Genomic DNA, 15,684 nt, shown 5'->3' with positions numbered 1-15,684 from the left:
CGTCTTTAGATGACTGATGAAGCTCTCATCTACTCGTTTTCTCTGACGTACTCTCCGACACCTATTAGAGACACGTTCATTCTGAAGACCAACCCTGCTGAGGTGCAAATTCGATGCCACTATCAAAGGTAAAGCCAAGTAAGACAAGACAAGTCTGAAGAAGTCTTTGGCATGGAGTTTAGTTTCCAAAGGAGGCCTAAATCTCTGTTGCGTCCAACCGGAAAAGCAAGTCAATGAATGTAAGATGTTATGGAGTTGAGTTTTTCTCTTTCGCAAATGAATTCCTATTGATTAGTGAATGCACAGTGTTGAGTTAATCACAGCAGTCCTGCCCCTGGACGAATTTCAGTTTGGTTTATTTCCCCGTTGCATCGTTGTCATGGTGCGAGTCTTCTGCGTTTTTATTGCTCCACCAGAAAATTCGCTATCGGCTCCTAAATTTCAGATACAGATTGAGTCCAGTGTTGCTCAGTTTCTACAACTTGTGTAAATCTAAGAATATGTCGGAGATAAATACCGACTAATCGTCCGACTCATCCACGTGAGGTGGGATGTTTGTGGTGTGATTTTGAGTTCAGGGGTGATATTCATATTGAAGTTCTAAAAATTGATTAAATCTCATTTTGCAATTGCCAGAGGTGTCAAACATGTGGCCTGTGGGCCAAAACCGGCCCTTCAGAGGGTCCGATCCGGCCGCAGGACGACTTTGTAAAGTGGAAAAATGACAGAAGACATTAACTGCAGATTGTACATTAGCAAAACTACAGATTTAAAAGTAATTCTAGACCATGACAAGTTGTTTTGATCATAAAGTAAAATACTAGGATGTTCTTTTGTCATTTTGTGTTTAATTTTGTCGTGTTTTTGTCTCACGTTTTTGTCGTCTGTCTCACGTTTTTGTTGTTTTGTTTCTCGTTTTTGTTGTGTTGTTTCCTTATTGTCTCGGTTGTGTTTTCTGTCATTTTTACCATTTTGTTTTGCTTTATTAATTGTTTTGTCTATCATTTTTGTTTCACGCTTTTGTCATTTTTGTCTCATTTGTCAATTTTTTTTGTTGCTTTGTAACTTTTTCTAATTTTCTAACTACTTTTTTTTTAGTGTTTCGTGTCGTTTGTCTCATTTTTAAATCATTTTCCGTCTTGCTTTTATCTTTCTTTGTTGTGTTTTTTTAAAGGTACAAGTACTGTAACATTCAGTTCCAGATACCTGTGACTGAATGTTTTGTTTTCATTCACATTTAAGCTAAACTGACCATTAAACAGGCTTTAAATTACAATCTGTACTGTATTAAAGTCCTAAATTTCATCACATTTACCTCCTGTCTGTTTTACGTTGTCCTTGCTCCTCCCTTCTTGTGATTGAAGTCAATATTCTTTGTCCTTGATGAGCCTCTGTCTAATGAAGTACCATCCTTGCTCTAACCGTCCTCACAGGAGGCATTATGTGAGCAGCAGCGCCATGATGCCGACCTGGAAGCCGTTCGCCTTCGACATGCAGGCGGATCAGCAGCTGCACTTCTCCCTGCGCCTCATGACAGGTGGGGGGGTGAAAAAAAGAGCTGATCTTCTATAGTGGAAAAGCAAAAAAAAAGAGAGAAAAAAACAACTTTTGATTTGCACCAGGCGGTCTGGCTAATTTCCCCGGCGACGGGCGTAATTGCAATCACTCAGGGCCTCGCAGACTTCTTCTCTTTTTCGCGGCGACTCTTAAAGATGCTAAATGGCAGCGAAACTTTTGATGCATGGTGATGAGCTGAAATTACATGCCTCGTGGGTTGCGGCTGACCCGACGGGGTCACTCGCGCGATGACGTGATCAATACAGAGCTGATTATGTTTTCTAATTAATTCCGAGCTGCGCCAAACCGTTGTTCGTCTTCGAAGTCGGCCTCGCAGAACCTCGCTCTGATTTACTTACAGTAGGAAGTTATGAAGGGAGATTATAAGAGTTTTAAACTAGTTTTTACATCCGCACATGCTCATTTAAGCTTCTGATCCAGGTTCATGATGATGCTACATCTGTAATCCACTTATTGCCCTCTTGATTTCTCTTATTGCTCAGTCCTTATGTCCTTTCTCTCTCCCACGGGCATCGTTTCATCTAATCAGATTGATGGCCCTGGCATTACTTTTCCACTTATATATCTTTCTACTCCTGGATTTGATTAGAGGACTGGCAGTCGCCGAGGCCTTCCAGTGTTTACTTCCTGAGCGACGTGATGCACATCGAAGCGTCGGTTCTGCAGGGTCACCACGTTCCCCTCAGGGTCTACGTGGACGGCTGCGTGGCCACGGCGACCCCCGACCCTCACTCACAACCCAGATACTCCTTCATCAACAACCACGGGTGAGAACCTGAGCACTGGCGGGACGGTTTACGCCAACCTGACGCTAAATCTACACAATCAGGTGGTCGTGTTTGTCTCGAGGAGGCAGCAGAGTCATAATAACCGAGATTTATGTTTGACTAGCTCAGCTGCATGTTTTTAAAGAGATGGAGTGAGTGGTGGTGTGTCTGTTTATGAATATGAATCCTGAGCGGTTTTTTTTTTGCCGTTATAAGGTGTTTAACTGATGCTAAGCTGACAGGAGCAAAGTCTTACTTCATGCAGAGGAGCCAGGAGGATAAACTTCACTTCCAGCTGAAAGCCTTCAGGTTCCACCAGGATGACAGGAATCCAGTAAGTACGGCTCCACTGACACTTTACAAACTAGTGCATCATTTAGTCACATGGTTTTTTTGAATAATATTATATACCAGGCTACAACTGAGATGATTCTGAAACAAGAGAGATTTTAAAAATTCACCCTGAGAGAGCTCCAATTGTTTTTGTGTATTTTTAGGGCCTCAAAAATGCATTTTTTTTCATCCAAAGAATTTAAAAAATGACCCAAAATTGTGCAAAATATGACACAAAATTCAAGATGGCGACTTCCTGTTGGGTTTGGGTTTGTGTGCAAGAGGCTTTTTTGCGCATCATGACATTTCTGAATATTACAGGGGGGCGCTATTGAGCCATTTTGCCACATATGTGTGCATTTCCCTTAAAATTTCCGATTTTTTTTTCGCTAGTTTTGATGTGTGTGGTGTTTTTGAGTATTTTTAGGGCCTCAAAAATGCGTTTTTTTTTTTTTTTTTTTCATCCAAAGAATAAAAATATGACACAAAATTCAAGATAGCGACTTCCTGTTGGGTTTTGGGTATGTGTGCAAGAGGCTTTTTTGCGCATCATGACATTTCTGAATATTACAGGGGGGCGCTATTGAGCCATTTTGCCACATATGTGTGCATTTTCCTTAAAATGTCGGATTTTTTCACTGATCCTGGTGTGATGATTTTTCACGTGTTTTTGAGTATTTTTAGGGCCTCAAAAATGCGCTTCTTTCGTCCAAAGATTTAAAAAAAATACACTAGATTTTGGAGGATTACTGAAATGAAATGTCTGGTTGAAGCTCAGAAGTACTGGCGGGCGGATCTAAACTTAAAAATGCTCGGGTGATTTAAGTTATATATTCGATGTCAGAATCAGTCAGTGGACTCCTGTGAGTTCCCAAACCAGCAGAGACGTTCACCATAACACGGCAGCGTTGTTGATGAATTTTACCAGCTGAAAGCCTTCAGGTTCCACCAGGATGACAGGAATCCAGCACGGCTCCACTGTGTGACGTGTTTAGACACTTTTTAAACTACTGCATCATTTGGTCACACGTTTTTGTTTTTCTTTCTTTTCGCCGCTGTAGAGGTGCGTCTCGCAGCACCCCAAGTGTTAGTTTAACTTTTTTTTCCCCTCCTCCTAGTGTTGGGTTATGTGAAAAGTTGACATGCATTATAAACACTCGCAAGTGTTTCCAGGCTATAATAAACTCAGAAGCTTTGCTGTGGAGATGAATCCCCTCTGAGGTCGGGCTGAACTCGATACCTTCTCATATAGGATGAAGAAGCTGGAGTGGATCTGAGCCAGAATAGTTCAACTGAGTACTAGATGAATATTAATGTAGAATTCTGCTGTGTTTCCCATTAATGTGACTCTAAGCTAACGTTACACTCTTCACCTCTGTTTTAGAGATGTGGGAAGTGGCATAAAACAGCTCATAAACTACATTTAATTGAATTCAGTTGAGTTTTATTCACCAAATCAGAGCCTAAGTCATCTCGGGGCACGTCACATAGTAATATTATATTACAGAGAAACCAATGAATCCTAAGAGAGAGAGGAAAAAGTTTTAACAAGGCAAAACACAAGAATAGCAAAGACAAATGGACAAACAGTGGAACAATTAGCACTGAGGACACTGCTGATACATTTTCAACAGCTTTTAATTGTATTTCTTCCCTGTTTTGTCAGATTATGACAAATTACTAAAATAACAAGGGAAAAAAGTAGTGATTTACATGCTAACTTTAAAAAAAAAAGCTCTAAAGAAACATTCACTCTTTAACAACATTTGACTTTTAAAATACACTGTTTTCTTTGCATTTAAATCAGCAAAATATGTTTGTTTTTTAGATATTTGCTGGTATTTTAAAGAACAATTAATATTCAGAGCTGTGAAACCGTTATTTAAAGATTTCCTGTTTCATTAAATTACATTTTATAGCTCGGAAAATCAACGAAAAACTAATATTCATTTACATGTTGACTGTATAAAATAAATAAATGTACGTAATGTGCACATAAAAATCTGTATTTCTGCAGTTGCTATTTTATTCTTTTACATTTTCCCATAAAATTGCACTTTTTTCCTTGTATTTAAATCAATAAAATATGTTTTTAGAAATTTGCTGCTGTTGCAAAGAAAAGAAAATATCTGTAGTAACAACTGAAAAATGTTAAATAATTTACAAGTTGTAATTTACGCAGATACAATTATTTATTTTCCATAAAAAAATGATATATTGCCAAAAAAGAAATGTCATGATTCTCTCAACTGAATAAAAAGAACACAATCAAAACTATTTTTGCTTTTTTTATTATTGTTTAGCTAATTAGAAGGTGGTGGTTATTAAATTAAGATGGTTATTTAGTGATATCCAGTCATTTTTTTATCAATGTGATTGTTTCCTTAATAAAAAATAATGGAATTTGTGAAGACATGATCATAATGAACATAAAAAGCTTTTCTTTTCTTTTTTTTAACTTTTAATAAAAGTGTATGCAAGCTATATCCCATGGACTTCAAAAGCCCCTCAACTATCAACAGACCTAAATGTTTTTGATGTCTTTTAACCTCTAGCTCTACATTACATGTCACCTGAAAGCGACAACTGTGTCAGTCCCAGTCGACTTGCAACACAAAGCCTGTTCATACTTGACTGAAGCCAGAAGGTTAGTACACACAGAGATGGCTCCATAATGGATAGGTAAGTGAGGATTTTCTGTGTGCGGTGCATTACCATGACTCTAAAGCTTCACTAAGCCCCTCTAACGAAACTCACTTTGGGCCCCGGACAGATGGGTGGCATCAGGTGGAGACAATAAGGTGTGTCGCTGCTGTGAGACCAGCTGCAGCCAACGGAGACGCAAAAGGAGCCTCGCGGCAGATGCTGGTACAGTTTACAGAAGCGTCGCTACACGACACTGTGGGATGGATGCTGAGCACGTGAAACGAGTCCAGGGAGGGGGTTTGATATTGTGTCCAAAACGTGTAAAAGAGAGTGCAAAAAGGTGTTTTATTAACCCTCCTGTTGTCCTCATATACAGCAAAAAAATATGGTTTCTTTGTCTGAAAAAAATCCAAAAATTCAGCAAAAGTAATCCCCAAATTTATGAAAATTTGCAAAACCTTCAGGAAGAAAATTCCAATAATTCTTTAAAAGTTTCCCTTAAGTTTTATTTGTAAAAATTAAAAAAATCCCCAAATTCCAGTAATTCCTTGAAAGTTTTATTTGTTAAAAAAAAAAAAAAATACTCCAAATTTGGCTTGAAAATTCTTGTAAATATTTTTTTTAAAAAAGAGTAGAAATCTTCCAAAAAAATACTAAAAATATCTGAAGTGATTACATGTGTTAGTGTAACTTCTAATGTTTTCTTTAGGAACATTCAACCAAAATCCAGCAAAATTCACTGGATTTTGGTTGATTTTTTTGTTAATATTCTGAAACATTTTTAGCATTTTTTTCCACCAAAAAATGTTCAGATTTCAAAAATTGTTGAAAATGTGGACATCAGAAGTTTCACTGTGAAAATATATATCTCACACACACACACACACATTTTCAAACTTTATAACACTTTGACTTGCAGGACAACACGAGGGTTAACATTAGCGTCTTCTGTGGATGTAGAGAGCTGGTGTTTAGCTGGTGTGAGACAAGCTGAAGGGTCACTTTTTTTTTTTTTTTAATGCTTTCATTTCGAGACCCCCTAGAGGAAAATCTAGCAGACAGATGAGCAGAGGGTCCACCCATGTTTAGATGAGCTTCCTTGCTTCCATTTGGCACACACACTGTTTATGTGGAGGATTGATTCTGAGTTAATCCCTTTAATTGTCCAACCAATCAGTCGTGTCGGGAATGGTTGACTCAGCTGGCTAAATGCGCTAAGAAGATTTTTATTTTCCATCCCTGCGTTGTTGTGTTTTTTTTTTTCCTGCAGCTCTGCGGTGGGAGGGGACTGCCGCTCTGGGCCCCATCACGCTGGAGGACGACGGCGTTCTGCAGTCTGAACCAACTCCACAACCACATGAAATGACTCGGTGTGCCGGTGAGACATTCACTCATCAAGCATTTAACTCTGCTTTTATTTACCTCTTAATTGCTGTAACTAATAGAACCGATAATGTTCGTCTTCAGCCTCGGGTTCATCGATAGCGCTGCTTTCTGGAGTCGGAGCGTCGATTGCTGGGATGTTGCTGGTGCTAATGGGAGCTGTGATCTGCAGCAGAAGATGGAAACCCACCGAGTATCCTGTTAGCACCTGATTTGAGACAATAAAACAATTCCAACCAAGCCTGAGCAGAGCCACAAGCACACTAGGTTTGTTTGTGCCTAGTTAGCGTCTTGGTGGAATCGAGGTTTGGCTCGGTTAAACCTGAGAAATGTTGGGTTGTCTCTCTGTTTTTCTGCTTGGGTGCTTCTCTACGACTTCAGGTTAACTGTTCTGAGGGTTAAAAGGGGTTAAGCTGCACGTCCAGCCTTGCAGAAAATGACTGTGGCCATAAAATGCATGCAATGTACACAATGAGGTACAGTATATTGCTCTATCAATCAGTGTTCTTTGCTAGCAGGAGGCGAATGGTGGAGATTTCAATGATGTGCAGGGATGTATCTACAACTTTCTGAGGTTAGGGGCAGTTGTAGGTGACTGTCGGACATTTAAAAAGAAAAACAATGACCGAAAGAGTTATTTCGTATTCATATATGGATGATTTATACACAATGAGGTACAGTATATTGCCCTACCAATTAGCATTCTTTGCTAGCAGGAGGTGAATGGTGGAGATTTCCATGATATGCAGGGATGTATCTAGAACTTTCCGAGGTTAGAGGCAGTCGTAGGTGACCGTAAGACATAAAAACTGACAATTACCCAAAGAGTTATGTTGAATTCAATACCTTCAATAACTTATGATAAACTGATTCTTATGTAGGAAAGGCAGGTCATAAAACTAAAGTATCAATGCACCTAAATATAAAAATAGTGCATATTAAGGCTGCAAAGCATCAAAAACGCATATATTAATTGAGCAAAATGCCAAAAATTGGGGTACTAAGGCAGAAAACATTAAAAAACTTGGATATTATTACAACAAAACATCAAAATATGGACATTAAGGCAGCAAGGCGTCAAAAACCTAAATATTAACATGCTAAACCATCACACACCTGAATATTAATGTAGTATAATTTCAAAAACTTTAATTTTGCCAACCAAAACATAAAAAATCCTGACTACTCACACACCAAAATGTCCACAAACTTGAATATTATCAAAAAAGTAAAGCATTAAACACAAATGCCCTAAATATTAATGGACTAAAACCATATTACAACTGTAAAATGTTAGCCTAGCCACGCTAGACCCATGTTTCTGATGGCACAAGGGTCTAGGGAAGCTCAACAGGGAGGAAGGCGGGCTAAAAGGTTGTCTATCAAATCCCTCTGCAGCAATTGGGTAGGTATACAACCAATCAATGCAACGAATAGGCTGACGTAGCTCCTACAGCACCGGCGGATTGTGGCTAAGTCCCATTAGCTTCCCAACTAGTGGAGCCAACTGGTATATTTAGGGATTTGCCATATCCCGTCGGCATAAGTCCAAATACGTCTTTCTTCTCAATGAAACACTTCAGTGCCGTCCTTTGTTTATCTTTCAAGTTGAATTTTAGCTTCAAATCTTTAAGGGCTGTGGCCAAAGCCGAGTCGAAAGATAACTGCTTATTGTGCGCCGGTTGTTTCTGTCAGAATCGTCGCACCTCTGTCGTCACTTCGTTACGCCCGCCTTCTGACTCTACACTTCATGGTGATTGGTCCGGCCAGTTTTAGGAGCATCCAGCCTCGAGCCTTATGGAGGGTAACTAGACCCACCCTGGCAGAGAATTAAATTCGTTGTCGTGGGTTGTCTAGCGCGGCTAGGCTAGTAAAATGTCACAAACCTGAATATTATCACACCAAGATAATAAAAAATGAAAAATTAAAGCATAAAGACATTTAAAAAAAACCTAAATACTAATGGACCAATAGCAGTACAATGTTACAAACCTGAATATTATCACTCCAAAATACTAAAAAACAAAAAATGAAATCATGGAAATATTAAAAAACCCTAAATATTAATGGATGTGTCCAGAAGTTTTTAAGTTTAGGGGCAGTTGTAGATGGTTCTAAAACATTTTAAAAGGAAAAAAAGTGGCCCAAAGAGTTCTGTTCAATTCACACATGGATGATTTGTTCGTCTAATTTTTACAGGAAACTGCATCCAGTCCAACCATTATTCTGATCTCTAGGAGATAATTTAATAGACACCATAACGATTGAGCTGCCATGCAATTCGCTTCAGCTGCGTGAGATTTTTTCCATCTTTATAATAATCCACATTTAGAGTAAAGAGAAGCCGTCAAAAGCTGAAAATGAAGAGCGACTCCAGCGGCTCCACACTGCGAGCTAAAACATAACCCGGCTACAATAGTCATATTTTAGATTCAGGCCATTTTCCGGCTCCCCCCCCCCCTTTAATTCACCCCCTCCAGCTTCCTGCCAGTGGTGGAGTGTTCATGAAATGGGGCTCATCATGAACTGTTGCTCACAAGCCCAGGAAGACGAATAGACATAATTAAAAAGCCCATAAAAGCCGAGAGCAGGGGCTTTTATTACAGTAATATGTGAAGCCTTTGGTTTAATGGGGTGTTTGTTCCCGTGGGCAGGGCTGACGGCTGCACTAGTTTACTGCCGGAGCGACACTGACCCCCCTCCCATCCCCAACACACCAGAGGCTAATAAAAAGCCATACCTAATGATGCACCAGCAGGACACATGACAGCGACAAGCATGCACACTCAGAGCTGAACCCACGAGCCTCGCCCTGAAAAGAATTACTGAGGGTGTGGGGAAAGGATTTTCACTGTCCACTCTTGGAGCATGAGGACGTACAGTTTGAACATGTATGACAATTTAATTCTGTCCATTTGGGGCTAAAAAGTGGCTAATGCTAATATAAAGTGGCTAATGCTAACATAAAGTGGCTAATGCTAACATTAGCCACGCTTCCATGTAATTGTGAGCACATTTGAAGCACAAATGTCACCCCAAAATTAAAAAAAAGAAACAGTGAATTAGGCTAATTTCCATTAGCAATCATCATAAGGTGGTGCTGTAGGTCATGTGGCTGCAATAAATGCAAATAAACAAAAATTTAATCAGGATAGTGGTGATTATTTTTCTCTTTTCAGCTGATTTTGGACATGTTTTATGTGTTCCGTCGTATATTTTTATGCTTTTTTGGGCATTCTTAAGCACGGAATTAGAAAAAGTTCATAGATGGATCTTGATTCATTTATTTTTCTAACAGTTAATGCACAAAATAATGATGGAAACACCCTTTTCAAATATGTTTTGATGTTGCAGACATTGTCTTCTCTGATTCCAAATAATTCCTGACGTTTCTCTTCCAGTTGTCTTACATAGATGGCCAAAGCTTTGTTTCTGCTGCTTCATTTTTTTAATGGAAACAAGCCTAATTTACATTTTATGTATTTATTTTTGCAATATTTTTAAAATATTACTTCAAATTCGCAGTTATGTTGGAAAAACAACACACATCCTTCTTCTGGCTCTGTTTTGGTCTCCACCATCTTCGTGGGGAAATATTCGGTTCTTTAGCTGCTTGTGGCTCCAATGCATTCACAATTTGTTAGTTTTGTCTTTTAGCCATTTGGTGCTTGACAGGAAGCATACCATGAATGTGTCAGAGCTTGGGCTTGGACTTTATAGAACAAGAAAAGCGCTGAGGCAGCTGACGTAGTGTTCATTTGTTGTCATGGTTACAGTGATGCCGTGCTGCTATCTCGCAATGATACAGAAATCTTTATCAAATCTGTGGATCCAGACTATAAGCTGCATCACTGCCAGAATCTAATCACTTGGTCCTTGTATCATTTCTGACCTCCCGTGAACATTTCATCCAAATCCATTTGTCCTTTTCTGAATAATTTTATGCAGACAGACAGACAGACAGACTCCACTGAGGCTCCACCTCCTTGGCAGAGTAATAAACCAAAACACTCAAATTGTGGGCAGAAAAAAAATTAGCTTAAAAATGCTAAAATGTTCTCTGAGGCTACTTGGGTGACCCCAAACTTTTGAACAGTAGTGTATATTTTACATAGATAAGGTAGCAAATATGTGAAACCTCGGCACCAAAATGTATAAAATTTGCTACCAAGGAGGCATTAGAGGCTAAATGTCTCACTTTCCTCTGTTACATCCCGATTTTCACAAGCAGGCTGCAGAGACGAGTGCGTTCTTGACATACTAAAACTTGCCCGGCAGTTTTAAGAGGAGTCAACAGAGTGTAAAAGGTGCTAATGTCCTGTTATGGCCGCAGAGGATCATCATCATCATCATCATCATCGTGTTGCAGACAGTCGCCCGCCCACAGATGTCTAACGGTTATGGCGGCGCGGACCCAAGCTGACAAGCAAAATGGCAGCGAGTCCTGAATCAGCCACTTTCCTCGACAGGATGCGTGACCCCGAGGGCACACACACACACACACACACACACACACACACACACACACACACACACACACACACACACACACACACACACACACACACACACATCCAAAGTAATGGTGTGTGTCCACTAGTGTCAGGCAGGCAGAGTCCTCTCATGTCTGGCAGCCACAGTGATATTATTGCTGTAGATGGAGCGTGCTGGGGAATATTGTTCCACTCCATTGGTATGCGGCGGACGCCTCCTCGTACCACACACGCTGGCGATGACAGAAGTCGGCGTTAACACCAGACCTGCTCCTGACAAGAAACCGCAACATGTGGACGCCTAATCGAGACAAGAAAACGGCTGTTATTCTTAACCGGGTAGTGGATTTATGGGCTTTTTTTTATTTAACAAAGACAGACATAGGGGGTATTATCAAAGAGACAGCGCTGTGTTATTACTCCTTTGAAATTCAAGGCAGACGGCTCTATCATTTACCAGAGATGTTATCTGGCTTAAAATATTTGCTCACTCCTTTGAATTTAAATAAATATCAAAGGCGGTTATTAAACGCTGGCATCATAACATCCGGCTCCGAGAATCCACGTGCACGACACATGCACGCGACCTCTGTCCAGGCCCATAATTAACCCTCTTAATTAAGGGAGAAAAAAGTTGCTAACCAAGGAAATGGATTTAATTAGCCTGATCTTAGCCCGCCGACACGTGCGTGCCGTAAAACACAGACACACGTGCACGGCCACGCGCACACACAAAACAATTAAGCCTCTTTTATCCTGGCTAATGGCTTCAGTGACTCAGAGCCTTTCTCATTAAGACTATCAATAATATGCTGATTACATGCATCCACTGGTCTCCTTTATCGGGGCACAAAGGGACGAGTGTGTGTCTCCGAGGTTTCAGGGGCGTCTGCGCGACCTTATCTGCTAAAATAGACGTTTTGGATTGTTTGGCTGGAGGAGCTAAAAGAGGCCTCGTCTTTATTTTCCGCTGTTTATCTCCTCAAAGGGGGTCACGTGCACCTTTGACAGGGAGGAGGTTGAACGGCTGAGGGCTTCATAGAGGCCAGATAATAGACGGAGGAGTGACGGCGGGTGTAGGGCCGCAGATCTGTCTGCACGTCTGTCAGTTCATGAAAAGAACAAGGCCACGCTGTTAGAGTAATGTTCAGTTTTGGGTAGTTTGGAGGCTCATCAGATGTCAGAATCATAGGCGTTTCTAGCCCATTTTTGGGGGTGCTTCAGCACCCCCAAATTGAATCCCAGCACCCCTAAAATTTAAAAGATTTTTATTTTTATTTTTTTGTATTGCATGTCCTTTTTTTTTTAACAAACCATAAAAGTGTAAAAAACCATACAGTACTTGGTTGATACATAATGTTTTAACAACAAAAATACAGCACCCCCCTCCCCCCATCTTGCCTCAAAATGGTTTGATCCTGCTCAACTTTCCCAACTCGGGCTCTGAGCCGCTACCTGCAGAGCTAAGCGCTGCCCCACAGAAGGTAATGTGCTGTGGTGGTGTGAGTACCTGCTTTGAACTTCTACCACTCAATACCAACACATTATCATTACCAGTCCTCATTTTTGCTGCATTTAATCAAAGGTTACTGTTTATGTTGTTTGGTAGGAGTTAGCTTACGTTTTTTCGAGCTAGCAAACGTTACAGGTGGTCAGTGTCTGTTTGAATTGGACTGAGAGAAGCTAGCTGTTGTGTCAGTGCATGAATTAATATTAAAGCCAAGGTGCTACTGACTAGCTAACTGACCGGATGCCCATTAACATTATAACTCCTACTGTGTGTGTGTGTGCAGACAGACAGCCTCATCATGGACATAAGATTGTTTTTTTCGAAGAAAAGAGCCAGGTTCAGGTAAGAGTGTAAGATCAAATGGTTTATCGATCAAGAGTAATGTTGTAAGTTGGATCAATGTATCAGTGTTTATATCTGTTATCAGATATAAAACACATTGTTTGGTTATTTGCCTTTAGATTGACATTACAAAGAGAGAGAGGACGTTATTTATTTGTATTCTTATTGGTATTTTTTCATATTTATATAATTTTTCCTCTAGCTGAATACAATCTATTTGTGTATGATTGCCAGTCCAAAGAGGAAGAGATGAAAAAGGGGAAGAAGAGGAGAGAGTGCAAAGTCAGGAAGAACCAGGTAAGAAAACAAGCATAGAATAGTGGCAAGCAAAACAGTAACTGTTGAGATGACAAAGAAAAACATCCTTTCACAATATAATTTTACATATATGTCATGGAGGTTATGTGTTCTACCCACATTAAATGCTTTCCAGAAGCACACTTAACAGATATCAGTGGACTTCATTCTAAACAGAACATCTTCATTTCATTTTCCTAATTATCTATTTGTTTTTCTATTTGTTTAATTTCACTATAAAAGGAAGAGAACAAGGAGAGACTCTGAGAGATGAGAGCGTGCAGACCAGGGAAAGAAATGCTGTGCATCACATTTCAAATAAAAGTCAAAAAATAAGTCCTAGGTCCATTTTTTTTGTGTTTGTTTTTTTGGTGCTTGGTATAGGGGCTGGTTTACTCCAGAAACATACATGCTGTTTATGTGTATGTTGAGGAGCTGCTGTATCTAAATGAGTCGTCTTTTCCCAGAAATTAGGACTACGATATGTTTCTTTTAAGATTCCAGTGCATTCCTCCTTTGCAGTGATTCTGCATTTAAATAAACTTTATCAGATTGGATGGTTTAGTCACAGACCTTTTCAAAAAGTGTTATGCTTTTCTTTCACAAATGTGGGAGTGAAACTGCATTAAAACGTACAAAACAATGAAGAAATTTATCTTGCCTGGCTGGGCACCTCTGGATGCTCAGCACCCCTAAACCTCTGATCCTAGAATCGCCCCTGGTCAGAATGATGTTATGTAATACAGTGAGGCAGGATTTGACATCTCTGGAAGGACGTCGACATGAATGGATGTCACGATGTTCCAAAATATTCCATCAAGAATGTTCCTGAATGTGCTTAGCTATTGATGCTCATCTGACCAAAAACTCACTGAAGAAAAGCTATAAGAGATGTGAGGTGTCATTCAATCAAATTAAAGATTCTATTACAGATAGATAAATTATTATTTTTATCTTGCTAGTGGTGGAATCCACCAAAAACCATGGTACTAAGGCAGTAAAGAGCATCAATAACTTGGATTTAAATGCAACAAAACATCAGAAATTCTAATTTCAGTGGGGTTTTACTGAATGAATAAAGCTTGTGATTGATAACTTGTGATTGATGTATGTAGAAAAGGCAGGTCATAAACTTCAATATCAACGCACCTAAACATAAAAGCACTGCATTTTAAAGCTGCAAAGCATCAAAAACACGTATGTTAAGAGAGCAAAATGCCAAAAACCAGGACACTAAGGCAGCAAAATGTTAAAAACGTGGATATTCAGACAACAAGGCATCAAAAACCTGATGTTTCTTTTTTGGCAATACATAAAATTATGTATGGAAAATAGCAAATTGTATCAGTGTCCCAGAAATCACTTTCCACCAAGTTCCCCGTGACAAAAACACCTCTCAAGGAAGTGTGTTAATTCCAGATCACATGACCTGCTCCACATGATGCATGTCAGCAGGTGTACTGCAATATCTGTATAAATAAGTTTCCATTTCAATTTTACTCAATTATATATTTAATATTTAGAAGAATCTTTCTGTAAAAATGCCATGTGGTGTTTGGTTACGGGCGGCCATGTTGATTTTAGACCTGAAAACAGCGAAAATATCAACTATGATACAAAAAGTCTCACAGTTATACCCCCCCCCCCCCCCCCCCCCCCGTCAAACATTTTAGGACACTTTCTCATTCAAATAAAGTAGAACCTGTCCTAAAGCTTTTGACAGGGGGTGTATCTACCAAATTTGGTACACATGTGCAGCACATCAGGCTGAACAAAAAAGTCAGTGACAGCCACATTCCAAACCCAACAGGAAGTGAGCTATTTTGCGTTGAATGTCAGATTTTGCCCATTTTTCATGTTTTTCTAGAGCCAACTCCTCCTAGGGGGAAACTCCAATTCACCTCAAATTGGGTCAGTACATACAGGAGGCCTTAATGATCCAAAGTTATTAAAATCTTTCTCCAAAGTCAAAGGGCGTGTCTGTGGCGGCCTCTGGAAGTTTGATCCTTTGCCATGAAATTTCAAATGCTGTGTAAATGCCCTGAACATGCTCCAATCTGCCTGAAACTTTACATGTATGATCAGAGTCCTGCCCTGATCACATCCATATGATGAAACACACCCCCTGTCAAAAGTTGTAGGACAGGTTCTACTTTATGTGAATGAGACAGTGTCCTAAAACTTTTGACAGGGGGGGTATATTGACTCCTCCATCAGCCCCAGTTCCAATCATTGAGAATAAGGACATCCCTAGTGTTTGTACTGTCAAAGGACCGGGTTTACTGCACAGTTTAGACTACAGTAGGCAAATATAAAATAGAATACACCCACTGTA

At 39.8% G+C, this 15,684-nt stretch overlaps 1 protein-coding gene and 1 long non-coding RNA gene across 2 annotated transcripts in view; both read left to right on the top strand.

Moving 5' to 3' along the window:
• The window catches only part of LOC110952216 (zona pellucida sperm-binding protein 3-like), a 47,470-nt gene extending 37,611 nt beyond the window's left edge, over positions 1-9,859 (top strand). Inside the window, exons 6-13 of the mRNA XM_022195662.2 lie at positions 10-128; positions 1,434-1,537; positions 2,168-2,345; positions 2,562-2,679; positions 5,234-5,325; positions 5,452-5,546; positions 6,595-6,702; positions 6,792-9,859. Of these exons, the coding sequence (XP_022051354.2) occupies positions 10-128; positions 1,434-1,537; positions 2,168-2,345; positions 2,562-2,679; positions 5,234-5,325; positions 5,452-5,546; positions 6,595-6,702; positions 6,792-6,919 (942 nt within the window). The 3' untranslated portion in view covers positions 6,920-9,859. The remainder of the gene's footprint in view (positions 1-9; positions 129-1,433; positions 1,538-2,167; positions 2,346-2,561; positions 2,680-5,233; positions 5,326-5,451; positions 5,547-6,594; positions 6,703-6,791) is intronic.
• Positions 9,860-11,244: 1,385 nt separating this feature from the next.
• On the top strand, positions 11,245-13,693 carry LOC127532132 (uncharacterized). Its single transcript, XR_007939392.1, has 2 exons — positions 11,245-13,349; positions 13,593-13,693. It is a non-coding gene; the product is annotated as an uncharacterized LOC127532132 (long non-coding RNA).
• The last annotated feature ends 1,991 nt before the right edge of the window (positions 13,694-15,684 follow it).

The sequence above is a fragment of the Acanthochromis polyacanthus genome, chromosome 22 (genome assembly GCF_021347895.1).
Source record: "Acanthochromis polyacanthus isolate Apoly-LR-REF ecotype Palm Island chromosome 22, KAUST_Apoly_ChrSc, whole genome shotgun sequence".
NCBI classification, from domain to species: Eukaryota; Metazoa; Chordata; class Actinopteri; family Pomacentridae; genus Acanthochromis; species Acanthochromis polyacanthus.
This window is presented reverse-complemented; position numbering and strand designations above follow the sequence as displayed.